The sequence below is a fragment of the Galleria mellonella genome, unplaced genomic scaffold, assembly GCF_026898425.1.
Source record: "Galleria mellonella isolate WM207_F2 unplaced genomic scaffold, CSIRO_AGI_GalMel_v1 utg200, whole genome shotgun sequence".
Lineage (NCBI taxonomy): Eukaryota > Metazoa > Arthropoda > Insecta > Lepidoptera > Pyralidae > Galleria > Galleria mellonella.
This window is the reverse complement of record NW_026442034.1, coordinates 1167576-1180453: the sequence shown is the minus strand read 5'-3', so window position 1 is coordinate 1180453 and position 12878 is coordinate 1167576. Positions and strand designations below refer to the sequence as shown.

Here is a 12878-nt window from a genome sequence, read left to right as displayed (position 1 = left end):
ATGAACCTGAAACTAGTTGAGTGTACTCAACCAAATAACATTTAAACCTATGGTTATTACATTAAAATACAATGTGTACATACAAAACTTTTAACAATAAAATGGCCAATTTTATTTACTACAAAATTACTCCATAGTCACCGGGGGGAAAGGGATTGTTAGTAATGGAGACTGAGAATTTCATTACTAGCAATATACCCAACCAGGTCAACTTCCTCGCGGTTCTCCCTGGAAACTATCATGGTTCATTCCTGATGAATTCATCGTAATGGGCTAACTAGCCTGTTTTCATTCTCATCTATCACCCTTCACTGGTGCTCCGCCAGCATATCCCATTAGCGCAGGTGGGGTTACCATACCATTTTCACCCATCAAAAAAAAAACTCCATAGTCACTCATAAATTATTACTATTTTATCATTATACCATAAGAGACTTGGCATTGGGAGAATAGAACTAATATTACAGTTTATATAGCTGATAAAAACAATAACTCTGTTAAAGCAATAAACAAAAAAATCTAAATTTACACTAACAACTTAATTCTGACTTAGCCCATATTGAGCTAAATTATAAATTTGCTGCTTATATTGCAGGTTTTCACTTTAAATTTATTTTACATATTTTTTTTTTTGTGATTTCTTAGCCATTCTAAAGTAGCTAGCCATTCTGATGATGTAAATCTCTATACTTACCAACTTCAGACTCAAACTCCTGTAATTTTTTATTAGCTTCTGCAAAAGCGGGCTTATGTCCTACATCCCATATGTGCTCTTTTCGGTACTCCTGTATCCTTTCTTTTACCTTTGAAGGGTACATTGAGAATGGGTACAGTACACCAATGCGATATTCACCACTCGGATTCTTCCATGTTTCTGGGACCTGTAGAAACATTAAAAATTAGTATTCATAGTCCAATATTCACATACAATTCTTTTGTGTACCAGATATTTTTAACAATTTATAAAGTGATTTCTCATTTGACTGTTTACATAGATAGACTTTTAAAATATTTACTTTATAACTTAAAATTTATAAATTTTTATTCCTATATATTCCTAACCCATTCATATTTCTATAAGCTCTCATGAGGAAGTATGTACATATTTCTAGTCATAACCTACTGTAACTGTTATTTTTATACAATATGTTTACAAGTAATATTGACCCAATCTCTAATTGAAAGTCCATAAATAGATATTCCAACAGTAAATTTATTGATGTTTTGTAAGTATACGTATTTTGAAACATATTCCGTAAAGAACAATAACTATAGGTACATACTACAATTTGTCAAATACAGCTGTACGCTTGACGTTTAAAAGATGTCAATGACCTTTTGGTAACAGCTGATAAGATAGCTTTGCGAGCCTGAACACCATGAAACAGAAAAGCTTTCGGCTGTCTCATGAGAAACATTAAATTTAATATTTACCGTATATTATAAATAATAATAGATAATTTACTTTCAGTTTTCGGCCTGTCAGGCCGGTAATGCATCCATCGGTATCTTTTTTTATAACCGTGCTTGTATCTACATCGCCGGAACCGCTACAGTCAAATCTCTCTATAACCTTTGTTTCTCCCGTACTAGTCACCTGAAATTACATAAAAAAACTATAATAATGCACTCAAAATAACAGATATTGCTAAACAAACCATGACAAGACAATTTTTTTACCTGCAAACCAGGGGCTGCTGGATCCACACCCGAGTCAAAAATAGCAATAACTGTACCTCTGCCATCGTATTTTGGATATTTATTTAAAAAGGAGACAACCCCTGTCTCTTTTTTCGGCAATAAACCCCAAACAGGAAAATCACAGTCGATCGGTACGTCTTCCATTTTTGATGATTCGATACCTAGTGTTATCATTATAAAAAAAAATATTGTATTTTAAAAAATATGATGTTGAAAACAAAAATATTTCAAAACGTAGCCGTTACGTAGGACTGAAACTTAAAATTAAAATTCTCTGTCTATTTGAACATTTGTAATTGACACTTTTTTATTTATTTTATCGCTGACATGACGACATTATTCTTATTTATTAGCTCTTTGATTATTGACTTTGGTTATTTTAATTACAGAGATAAATATATACTGCTACTATATAAAAAAAACAAAAATAGTTTGTTTATTTGTATATATGTAGTATTTTAGTATGGAGAAGAATATAGCAAAGACAGTATATATTTATCTCTCCAATTAAAGTAACTAAATCACGTATCAAATAGATAATTACGGACATAATCATTATATGCCTGTAATAGATAATTATACTAAAAAATAATAACAAATAAGTAACTAACAAGTTTTTAAACACGTGGAAAAATAATTTAAACAATTCTGTTTTTAAATTTAATTCGAGTTTCGAGTTGTTTGTAATATTATACCTACATAAGTACATAAAACTTTAGATTTATACAGTACAATAACAAGTATGTTGTAATCAAATTTACCATAGTGACGAAAATATAAAATTGTAAGTACTTATAATGAAATGCAGAAAATAATTAGATACCTATGTAATACTCAAGTACTAAAAATTTTCTTACTATTATTTTTTCTTTCATATAAATGTTGGAACATTTTTTCACTTTCTGGCAACACAGATACTACCGTCACAGTACTTGTCATTCTTTGGAGTGTAGTAGTTTTTGTGTATTTTGTTCTATATAATAAAATGTGGTACGAAATCCTGCCGAGTTTCTTCATTATCACAGCCGCAATAGGATTGCCCGGATGGGGTCTTTATCACATTCACAATTTAACTCTAGGAAACGTAAGTACAAATCACTAACCTGTTAGATAACACCCTCATCTGACTACAGACTGGAAGCTCAGAATACGTACGAGAAGAAACCACCACAGATAAAAATATGTCAGTGTTATCTTCCATTTATATTTAAAACTAACTTTTCGACCGCTACTTTATACGCGTGGATTTCAGAAGCAGAATATCCAATGAAATATAACATTTTTAGGTGGGGTATCAAAATAATACTCTATTTTTTATGTTACACCATTAGTAACACAACGGATGTCGGAACAAACATGCAAACAGAAAGAAAAGATTCTAAAAATTACCATCTTCATTTGCTCTTATGATCCCTTATATCATAATAATTATATCAGCCATTACATGCCCAATGCTGAGCATTAACCTTCCTCATAGATTGGCATAATAAATTGTCCAAAGCCACCTGCATTCACTGACTCCCTGCAATATATATCAGGTTGTTGCTCCATTTAGTATGGGCGTCTTCCCCATTGTTTATAGATTCTAAACTCATATTTTTTTTTTTTAATTACTTGCATGTATATATGAAATAATAAAATTTAAGAGCTTTCTCTTGTTGGTGTAACTAATTCATGCATTTTCTTAACCCACTCTATTCCAGGCCATATCTTTGACATCCCTATGTGATATGACACATAGTGTTGTAACTACACTATGTAGTTACAATTTTATTATTTTATTTTTTAATGTAAGAGCCATAATTAATGAACAGTATATATGAAACACAATTGTACAATATAGTAATTAATTATTATTAATATTGAATAATAATAATAAAATAATATATTATATATACAATTATGTTTACATTTATATTTTTCTTGCACATGTAAATTTTTCCCAATTATATCAGATATATATACATATCTGTTCTTAATTCATATGTTATAAGCTTCATCAAAAATTAAAAAAAAATACAATCAGAGCTGTCATAGGCAACATATTCATTATTAATAAGTTTTGTTTATTTTTTTTAAGCACTTCAGACGAACAATGACTGAGAGATGGGATCGAATTATGTACCAGCGTGATATGAGGCTTACAGGGGATGTGTATAAACCAAATGTAAGAAGACTTTCATTATCCCTGCGTAATGGTGTAAATTTCCATCATAACATTGAATGCCCAAAAATTATATAAAAGAACAAGTTCACTTTAAATTGGTTGTGTCTAGATACCCTTTTTAATGTCCATTGCAGAAAAAAAACATAGCTGTCAAATTTATTTATTAAAAATTTTTCCTTTTATTTTGATTATATCATCTTAAATTATTTCATCAATAAAGAAAAAACATGCAAAAAAGGGTTATTACTGATGGTTGAATTTCATATGACTTGATAGTAGGAGTAGCTTTTTTTCGATGGGTGATAAGGGCTTGGTAAATTGACAATATCAACATTATGAAATTAACCTCAATAATCTGCCCAAGGAGGACTGCACTATTTTTTTTATGCAACTTAGAATGGCAAACAAGCTGATGACCCACCTGATGGTAAGTGATAACTGTCGTCTATAGACATGAGCAGTACCACGGACATAACAGAGTATACTGTTTCGCCCATGATACCACCCATGCGTTGCCATTCCTGAGGACTCGGGTGTTATTCCTCTGTATCCTGGAAATTCTCTGCCATATCCCACCTTTCAAACTTAAACACAACTATGCAAACATAACTGCTTCATGATCAAAACATGAATGGGTAAGAGGTGCCCAAGCAAGTGACTTTTGTACAGTCTCCCTCTAGTAAAAGGTGCATGTGAAGGGTAACAGTTAAAGCTCATAATCTCATTTACTAACAACCCCTTCCCATAACTCTCACTTTGAACTTGAAAATGAGATTGTTAATTATAAAATATCTTTATTATTGTTACTAAAATACTTCTAATATTCTATTTAATGCTTTTTTTTTGTACAATCATATATTATTTCAGATATAATGTTCATTGGTTTTTTTAATAAATGCCTAATCACTGTCAACAGTTAAACTATACTTCCTATGTGATTTTTCACCTTATATTTAAAGGTATAATTTTTAAGAGATTACAGCTAATAAAGAATTTGATTATTTTCAGGGACTTGAAGCTATTCCAGATAAATGAACGCCATTGTAAAAATTGTAGCATTATCAATTATTTAAATAGACTTCTTTGTTAATAATAATAATAAAAATGTAAATAAGTTGTTGTTGTTTTATTAAAAACAATCAATTGTGGTCCAAATAACAATTTACAACAATATAATTTACAAGAACATTTAAATTTAAATTAGGGAATGCCAATGCAAGGTTATTTATTGTCTGTTGTTGTGATAATTATGAAAATGTATCTTTATTATCATTTATTTAATTTATAAGTAGTTAAAGCAAGAAATTTTATTATATCTTATTTTGAAGTATCCAAACCGACTTATTTAAGCCTTCCCTACACTGTGGCTTTTAATATGCATAAGTGTATATATCTATTAAAATATATACATATACTAATTAGAATTTCGTTCATTCATTACATCATGGTTTTTGACCAGAATGTATATGCAAATGTTATATTTTCTTTTCTGCGTCAAAGAGTATGATGAGCCTGTGTTCTGGGTAAACAATTTCCGATGGAAAAGTAACCCGTAAATAAATATAACCTAAACGAATATTAGTAAACAGGCAATCTCTATTATAGAGTCAACACTGTCTTTATTTTAACATAACAGGAAATTGTATGTATGCAACTATTTAGATGCATATATTTAACCAGGGAACCGTTTCGGTCGGCTCTTTAATTCTCATTCACACTTTTTCTTTTTAATAAAATATATCATATGTCACTTGCTGATAATTGGGTTAATTTTGAGGCACTATTTCGCCAAACTTAAAATTTAATTTGATAACACAGCGAAATCTTAATTGTAAGTAAAGTTGTAACAAATATAAATTAATTTTCTAATACATTTAAATCAAAATTATTATAATTTTAATTTATAAATTTATAAAATAGCAATTTAATGAAATTAAAATTTTAGTTTTAGAGAAATAGCGACTCAGAAAAAGCACTAATATAATTACAGCTATTGTGAAATTATTTTTAAAATCAGGTAAATCAAATATTTTGTGATTTTATCTATTATTGTCATATTAATTATGTGTCTATAATACCAATCCGTTCAAAATATCTATATCGATAGGTATTACAGAAAACCTATCTACTATAGCAGGTAGGTAGATTTTTTGTATTGGGAAAAAAATTTCAAATGATGAGGTTGCATAAAAATTATACAAATGTTTTTTGTTCGTAGTGACAAGAATCGGCAGACTAATTGTTATGTCATATCGATATAGACGACATAGAGGTCGATTCTGAGGCGCTTATTTTCTAACTATCACTAAAATTAAAATTTCAATTTGATGTTATAGTTAAATTTATATTATAAGGATTAATATGAATTTAATTTTTAATAGATATAAATCACGATTATTATAAACTTAATTATCTACAACTAATAATATTGCGAAATTATCACATTGAAATATTAGGTTTAAAGATAATTTAAAAAAATGGCACCTCAGAATCGGTTCATGTTTTGTTTATTTTTGTGTCTCTTTAATCTAATCTGTGATCTTTATTTTCATTTTTCAAATGATCATGTCTTTTAGTTCAAAGATATTTAATAAATTTTTTTGCATTTGTTGAAACTTTGCCAATTTATTGAATGGGATGAATACTTTCTAATACCATGCTTGCGTCAAGTAATTTAATATACAGAAAATAGTTATTCGAAAATATTAGACGCAGCAGATTACAATTCTTGTATAAAATTCTGAGAAAGTGACAAACTACTAATATTCGTGAGAACTCATTTAGTAATGGATATTTGTTTCATCGATTTAACAGTAGAATTCCTGGCTGTAGCTTTCCACAGTATCTTGTATTACGCAAATGTATACCCGAAGAGTATATTCGAAACTAGAAGGAAATACAGTATAGTAGTGTACCATTCCATTCATCCTGAAGTCAATCAATACATAGATATGTGTTTGCGAAGTATCTCTGAATGTTTTAAAACTGGACACCTAAGCCGTGTAGTATTTGCCATTACTGATGATGGTCATCATCCTTTACTTAAATTCGTGTTTGATTTTCATAAAAATGTATGTTTTGATGATGCAAAAGATGCATATTTAGTTCAAACTGAGCAGAACCTCCGTGCATTTTTACTTAAGCTGTCGTCGATAAGTGAGAAGTTTAATAAATTGCCAGAAGACATCAGTTTCACAGTATATCTTCACACCAATGAGTCTACAGCTGTTGCAATAACAACAAATCCAAGTTTGGAGGATTTCCCTTTGATTGAGAATGAAGAGAATACTGCAGAATCATCAGAGATTCTCCCTCTAAGAAGTTTTCCTGTAAGAAGTTATAATATGGATGTTTATATGGAAATGATGACTTTATAGTAAATCAGCAATTTTCCATAGTTTTGCCAACAGGAATTATATATATATATTCTATTCTATTCTATCCATTTAAGAGCTGCGCTCTTGTTGGTGGAGCTCTTGCCACTCACTACGATTTTCAGCGAGTCTCTTCACCTCTTGATATGACACGACACCAACTCCTTCCTTGAACTGCCTGATGTAACTATGTCTCGGTCTCCCTCTCCCCCTTGTTCCTTCTATCTTACCTTCTAATATAATGTTCATAAGTTCGTCGTGTCGTATCAAGTGTCCTAACATTTTTTTTTTTTTTATATATAGTATTTTATATTATGTTAGGATGTATATTGCCTATGTGACAGATATGTATGTATGTTTCAAATATAATTCAGATTTGTTCAGATGATGATTGTTCATGATTGAGCAACAAACATCCAAACATGTTTATAAATTTGCACATCTATAATATTAATAGGATTGAATACTGTTCAACAATATGTGTGTAATAATAGGTGATTAAGGGAACTTAATTCTAGAAAGATGGCCAGCAGTGTTCCTTTTAAAACATCTCTAAAAGCTCAACTGCGGTTGTCAACCTGCCTGCCAAGTGTGGCAACTACTGGCAGAACTCCCTTTATGTTCATCAGAGGTTGTTATTTACACAATTTTTTTGTTTGTATTATACAAAAGAAAAATAAATATATAAATATACATATATTTTTTTATTATTTTATGTATGGTATAGTGACAATGTTATTCTTATCAGTGTACTCGATCTTGTTTTTACATAAGTGTTTCATTTAAATTCTATATTGAGTTACAATTTACACTCATATTTTCGTAATTGGGAAACGGTGTGATAAGAGAGAAGTGTGGACTGAAAGATGATGTAGTGACAAAAATCGAAAAGAAATAGATAGATACTCTTTATTGTTTTCTCCAATTACAATACTAAATTTGTTATAAATATAAATAATTACAAGAAATAATCACAATGTTGCGTTGATTTGGCCATTTGGAGAGAATGGATGAAAGAATAATTTCGAAAGAGATTTATCGATCAGGAATGAATGGAGATATCGGTAGGGGCCGCCCTAGATGGACATTATGTCGATCAAATAGGCGACGTGCTGTAGAAGAGCGAAATTGAAAGTACCCATAACTGGCAAATATGTATGAAAAGAGTGATGAATGTGGAGGAAGCAAAAGAGGCTTTCTTGAATTGAATTTGGTGTTCCATTGTATTTGCCTACCCTAATGTGAGACAGGCGTGACAGATATGTATGTATGTATGTATTTTCGTTATTTCGGTATAGGCAGAAATTAATATTAATAAATTTTGCTAAATTACATGAAATGGAGGTCAAACTTCAAGTTATAATTATACTAAGTTACTTTAATACACAACATCATCTTTTTTTAACTTAACTTTCAAACACCGTAGCCTTGAATATATCTCATCCCAGTCAAGATAAGCTCCGATTAATTTTCTCACATTATTGTTATTGTCTTCATATGCATTTCTTCCATGTAATAGTCTGATATTATCAAACGCAAGAATATCACCTTCTTTAGTTTTAAATTTGGCTGAAAATTGATGGTTTAATGCCAAGAAGAGTCCATGAGCTTCATACCATGGTTTTACCATATCTATACTTCCAGGAAAATAGCTTCCTCTTTGTGGCACCGAAAAATTAATCCTGGTCACTGCACCGTATTTGTCAAGACATATTACTGGAGCTCTGTAGAGTTTGAAAAATTCATTGCTATCCTCTTCTCCAATGTCGCTCCATTCAACTTCTAGTTCAGTTAGTAACTTGTATTGGGCAGGGTAATTTTCTTTCATGTATTCAGCTATAAAATGACCGTCGGATAGTAAATTTTCCCCGCCAAAACTTTTAGTTTGCACCAAACAATGTAACAAGTTTGCTCCAGGACAATATTCATAATAAGGCAAATCAATGTGCATCTGCAAATTGCTGGACTGGTAAGCCACATTGCTCGTATTAGGCACGTGTTGAACCACAAATTTAACTCCGTAATGTGTTCTTCTGGTAAATCCTATCCTTTCCACGATAGCGTCAATAGCCGTTTCAGAATTCGGCGTGTTTTGTATCAGCGCTACACCATATCTCGATAGTTTCAGAAGCCAATCGTAAAGCCCTTGATCGGAATTCAAAATTTCATCATATTCGTGCTTGCTACATATTTCCTGGAATTGTTCTCCCTTCCAAGTGATCTTCTTAGGCTTGTAAATAGCCTCAATGTACCTCTGTTGATTTTCTGGAGTAAAACTTCTGAACTTCAACCAGCTTAGTTCAAATTTGGACGTGTGCCCATCGTTCCAGTTCACTTGCAGGGAATTTCCATTTCTAACGACGTCCTTGGGTTTTATATTGACATCGAATTTGCTCCAATCTAATATTCTACTTCTTGCTGATTGATGAAAACACTGTTCGCACTGGCAATTGTCACGAAGCCACACGTACGGAAAACTTAGATTTTCTCCAGATATCTCTAATGTTAAATAATCGTGCGTCCACCTTTTTAATTGAAAATGTTGACGATTGTTCTCTGTGATACTTTTTATTAAGTTAACTTGTTTTGTATTATGTAGTCGCCTTAGAACAAACATGATAGCTACTTGTATCTGTAATGACTAGTGAGATAATAACGGCTGTATTCTAGATAAAATTCTTATACATTGAACCGGCCAGATGTGAGTATCAACTATGACCCGGGGATTGTGTACGTATTATTTTAATAGCTTAATATTGTAGCGGCTTTAAGTTGAATTCCCAAATGATGATTAAAAATCAAATTCATAATGTTCGAAGTTTAAATATTAAGTATAATTAGCTCGATGCTATGCCCCATACCTCATTTGAGCTTGTCAAAAATGGTTGTAATGTTGAACCCTAATTGAAGTTATTTTATTATTAAATCAGCCATTGATTGTCCACTGCTGGATATAGGCCTTTCCCATAAGGGGAGTTTTGCCAGTAGTTGTCATGCTTGGTAAGCGGATTGGCTTTTGGTAATGTTGTAAGAGAGACGCTGCTGCCTATCCCTAGACGGTTAAATTCCCTTAGTAGCCTCTTACGACACTCACGGGAAAGGAAGAAATGGTCCAATATATGACGGGAGCAAACGGGAACCCAACTGAAGTAGAAGCTAATACTACTAATAATACTCTAGTAATAATAAAGTTTCATCAAATTCCCAAGAGCGCAAAGATTGGTACAGGCAAAAATTCTTCAATAGGATTGTAACCTTGTGTCTTGAAAGAATTTCTTTAAATGCTCCATGTAATTGCTGATTTGCCATAAGAAGAAAATTAGCATTTTAGGCTGTCTATAATACCTAAGCTGCTTTACACTGCTTGACAGTACAGCAATAGCTGAAGTTTCTGCTTTTGTAATATCTGTTATTGTAAAGGAACTCTTTTTTTTTGATGGGTGAAAATGGTATGGTAACCCCGCCTGCGCTAAAGGGATACGCCGGCGGAGCACCAGTGAAGGGTGATAAATGAGAATGAAAATAGGCCAGTTAGCCCATCATGATGAATTCATCAGGAATTAACCATGATAGTTTCCAGGGGGAATCGCGAGGAGGTCGACCTGGTTGGGTATATTGCTAGCAATGGGATTCTCAGTCTCCAACAATCCCTTTCCCCCCTAGGAACTCATTTGGAATTGTCTAAAATGTATAAAATACCGCCAAAATGGCATGTGACTATGACCATTTGACCGTATTCGTAACATTTTATACGCGATGGCGGGCAAAGAACAAATTATTGTAATGACGAACCTATATGACCTGTGACATTATATTATGAATGGCAATCGATAACGACGCTTGCTTTGATTGTATTGTATTGTATTAATAAATATACATAATACGATCATGCGTATTAAAAATTTATTTTCCTGACGTGTTCCTGGTGCCTTGAAAAATACGCCCATGTAATTTTTAGACATGTTTTATAGCTGCAATTTCTCGTATCCTAGTGTGGGCATGGCCGTAGCTGGGGGGGGGGGGGGGAGGCATTACCAGAGGGAGACTTTGTATAAAAGTCGTTTGCTTGGGTACCTCTTTCCATTCGTGTTTCAACCGTATAGCAGTTGTGTTTGCATGGCTGTGTTTCGGATTGAAGGGTGGAATATGGCGTGAATTTACAGGGTACAGAGGAATAACATCTGAGTCCTCAGGAATGGCAATGCATGGGGGTATCATGGGCGTAACAGTATACTCTGTTATGTCCATGATACTGCTCATGTTTATAGGCGACGGTTACCACTTTCCAATAGATGGGCCGTTAGCTTGTTTGCCATTCTAAGTTGTATAAAAAAAAATTGAGGGGCAATGCCCTACCTTAAAATGAAAGGCCCCAAGAAAATTAGACAGATTCCCATTTTTGAAGTTACATAATTATGACTTCTACCCTACCAAAAAGTTCTTTTGTGCTACCTTAAATTTGGGTTTAGCTATGGCCCTGAGTGTGGGCAACAGATAATTCTAGGATGCCCCCCCCCCCCCATTCCGCCTTAAATGTGCCTATGCAATTATGTTTAGTCTTTAAATCACTCGAGGAATACACAGAGACAATTGAGTTTCTTGCATGGTCTATCATTGAGACCAAGGTTTACGATTTCGAACATGTTTGTTCGGAAATTTTGAGCATAAAGCCTATTCTGAAATTTCACGTAAAAATTAAACATTCTAATATTTTTCATTTAAGTAACTTACTTAACAATGTCAATTCATTATTTATTATAAAAATATTTCATAGTTTCAATGCTTACATTATTCTAAGTGACTAATTGAATTAAAATATGCAATTTTTTGCAAATAAAAAAAAATATCTAATTTGTATGTAAAAATAAAAACTTTATTGAGAAAAATAATATAACAATTTATATAACAAAAATCAACCGCATGGTTTTGTAAAAGATATATTTTGTTTAACATTTAATATAATAAACATATATATTTAAAATTGTCAATTATGCTGTAACAAATAATACAGTAAAACATAAAAAAAAAACAGTGACCAATTTAATATAAATAATAAGTGCATGACCTGATTCACCCTTCACCCTTTTAACATCAGACGACCAGACGAGGCGAGTCTTCGCCTTTACGTCGTAGGCATACTAATTATAACGTACGAAGAACATTGCGTCTTCCTTCATCATGGGTATAGCCAACAAGTGGGAATCTTCATGCTTGTTTTTTTACCATATATAATTTAGACCAATATAAGGCAAATGTGAATAGACTATTCTTGGGCCTGCGAGCTCCATCTTAGACAACATCATCGCTTCACATCAGATTAGACCGTGATCAATCGCCGGACTCCCCAATGGCAAAAAAATAAACACTGTTTATTTCAACAAATTATTTTGTTTAATTCCGCTACCATTAATATGTGTGTGACTGCCAACATTAATGGTAGCGGAATTAAACAAAATAATTCTATTCAAACAGCCAGTGATATGGATTTCTGCATGTAAACACCTAGTTCAGTTAAAAAAAAAAGCATTTATCGACTATTGCCTATCGAGAATAAAGACAATAATAATAGTTATATGTAGGGGGGGGGGGGGGGTGACATCCACCGAAATCATTCCAATCGTTTTGTCGGTGAACGG

At 32.2% G+C, this 12878-nt stretch overlaps 3 protein-coding genes across 3 annotated transcripts in view; 1 reads left to right on the top strand and 2 right to left on the bottom strand.

Annotated features, from left to right (window-relative positions):
- LOC113514111 (tripeptidyl-peptidase 2) overlaps window positions 1-2718 on the bottom strand; it is a 32743-nt gene extending 30025 nt beyond the window's left edge. The window contains exons 1-4 of the mRNA XM_052894198.1: window positions 2559-2718; window positions 1681-1862; window positions 1466-1597; window positions 695-881 (exon numbers count right to left, since the gene is read on the bottom strand). Of these exons, the coding sequence (XP_052750158.1) occupies window positions 695-881; window positions 1466-1597; window positions 1681-1862; window positions 2559-2718 (661 nt within the window). The remainder of the gene's footprint in view (window positions 1-694; window positions 882-1465; window positions 1598-1680; window positions 1863-2558) is intronic.
- A 3657-nt stretch (window positions 2719-6375) lies between these two features.
- On the top strand, window positions 6376-7939 carry LOC113510190 (mitotic spindle assembly checkpoint protein MAD2B). The gene has a single exon (XM_026893644.3). It carries the CDS (start codon window positions 6655-6657, stop codon window positions 7243-7245), a length of 591 nt encoding a protein of 196 aa, XP_026749445.1. The 5' UTR covers window positions 6376-6654; the 3' UTR covers window positions 7246-7939.
- Window positions 7928-9873, bottom strand: LOC113510172 (gamma-butyrobetaine dioxygenase-like). Its single transcript, XM_026893624.3, has one exon. It carries the CDS (start codon window positions 9857-9859, stop codon window positions 8621-8623), a length of 1239 nt encoding a protein of 412 aa, XP_026749425.2. The 5' UTR covers window positions 9860-9873; the 3' UTR covers window positions 7928-8620.
- Between the last annotated feature and the right edge of the window lie 3005 nt (window positions 9874-12878).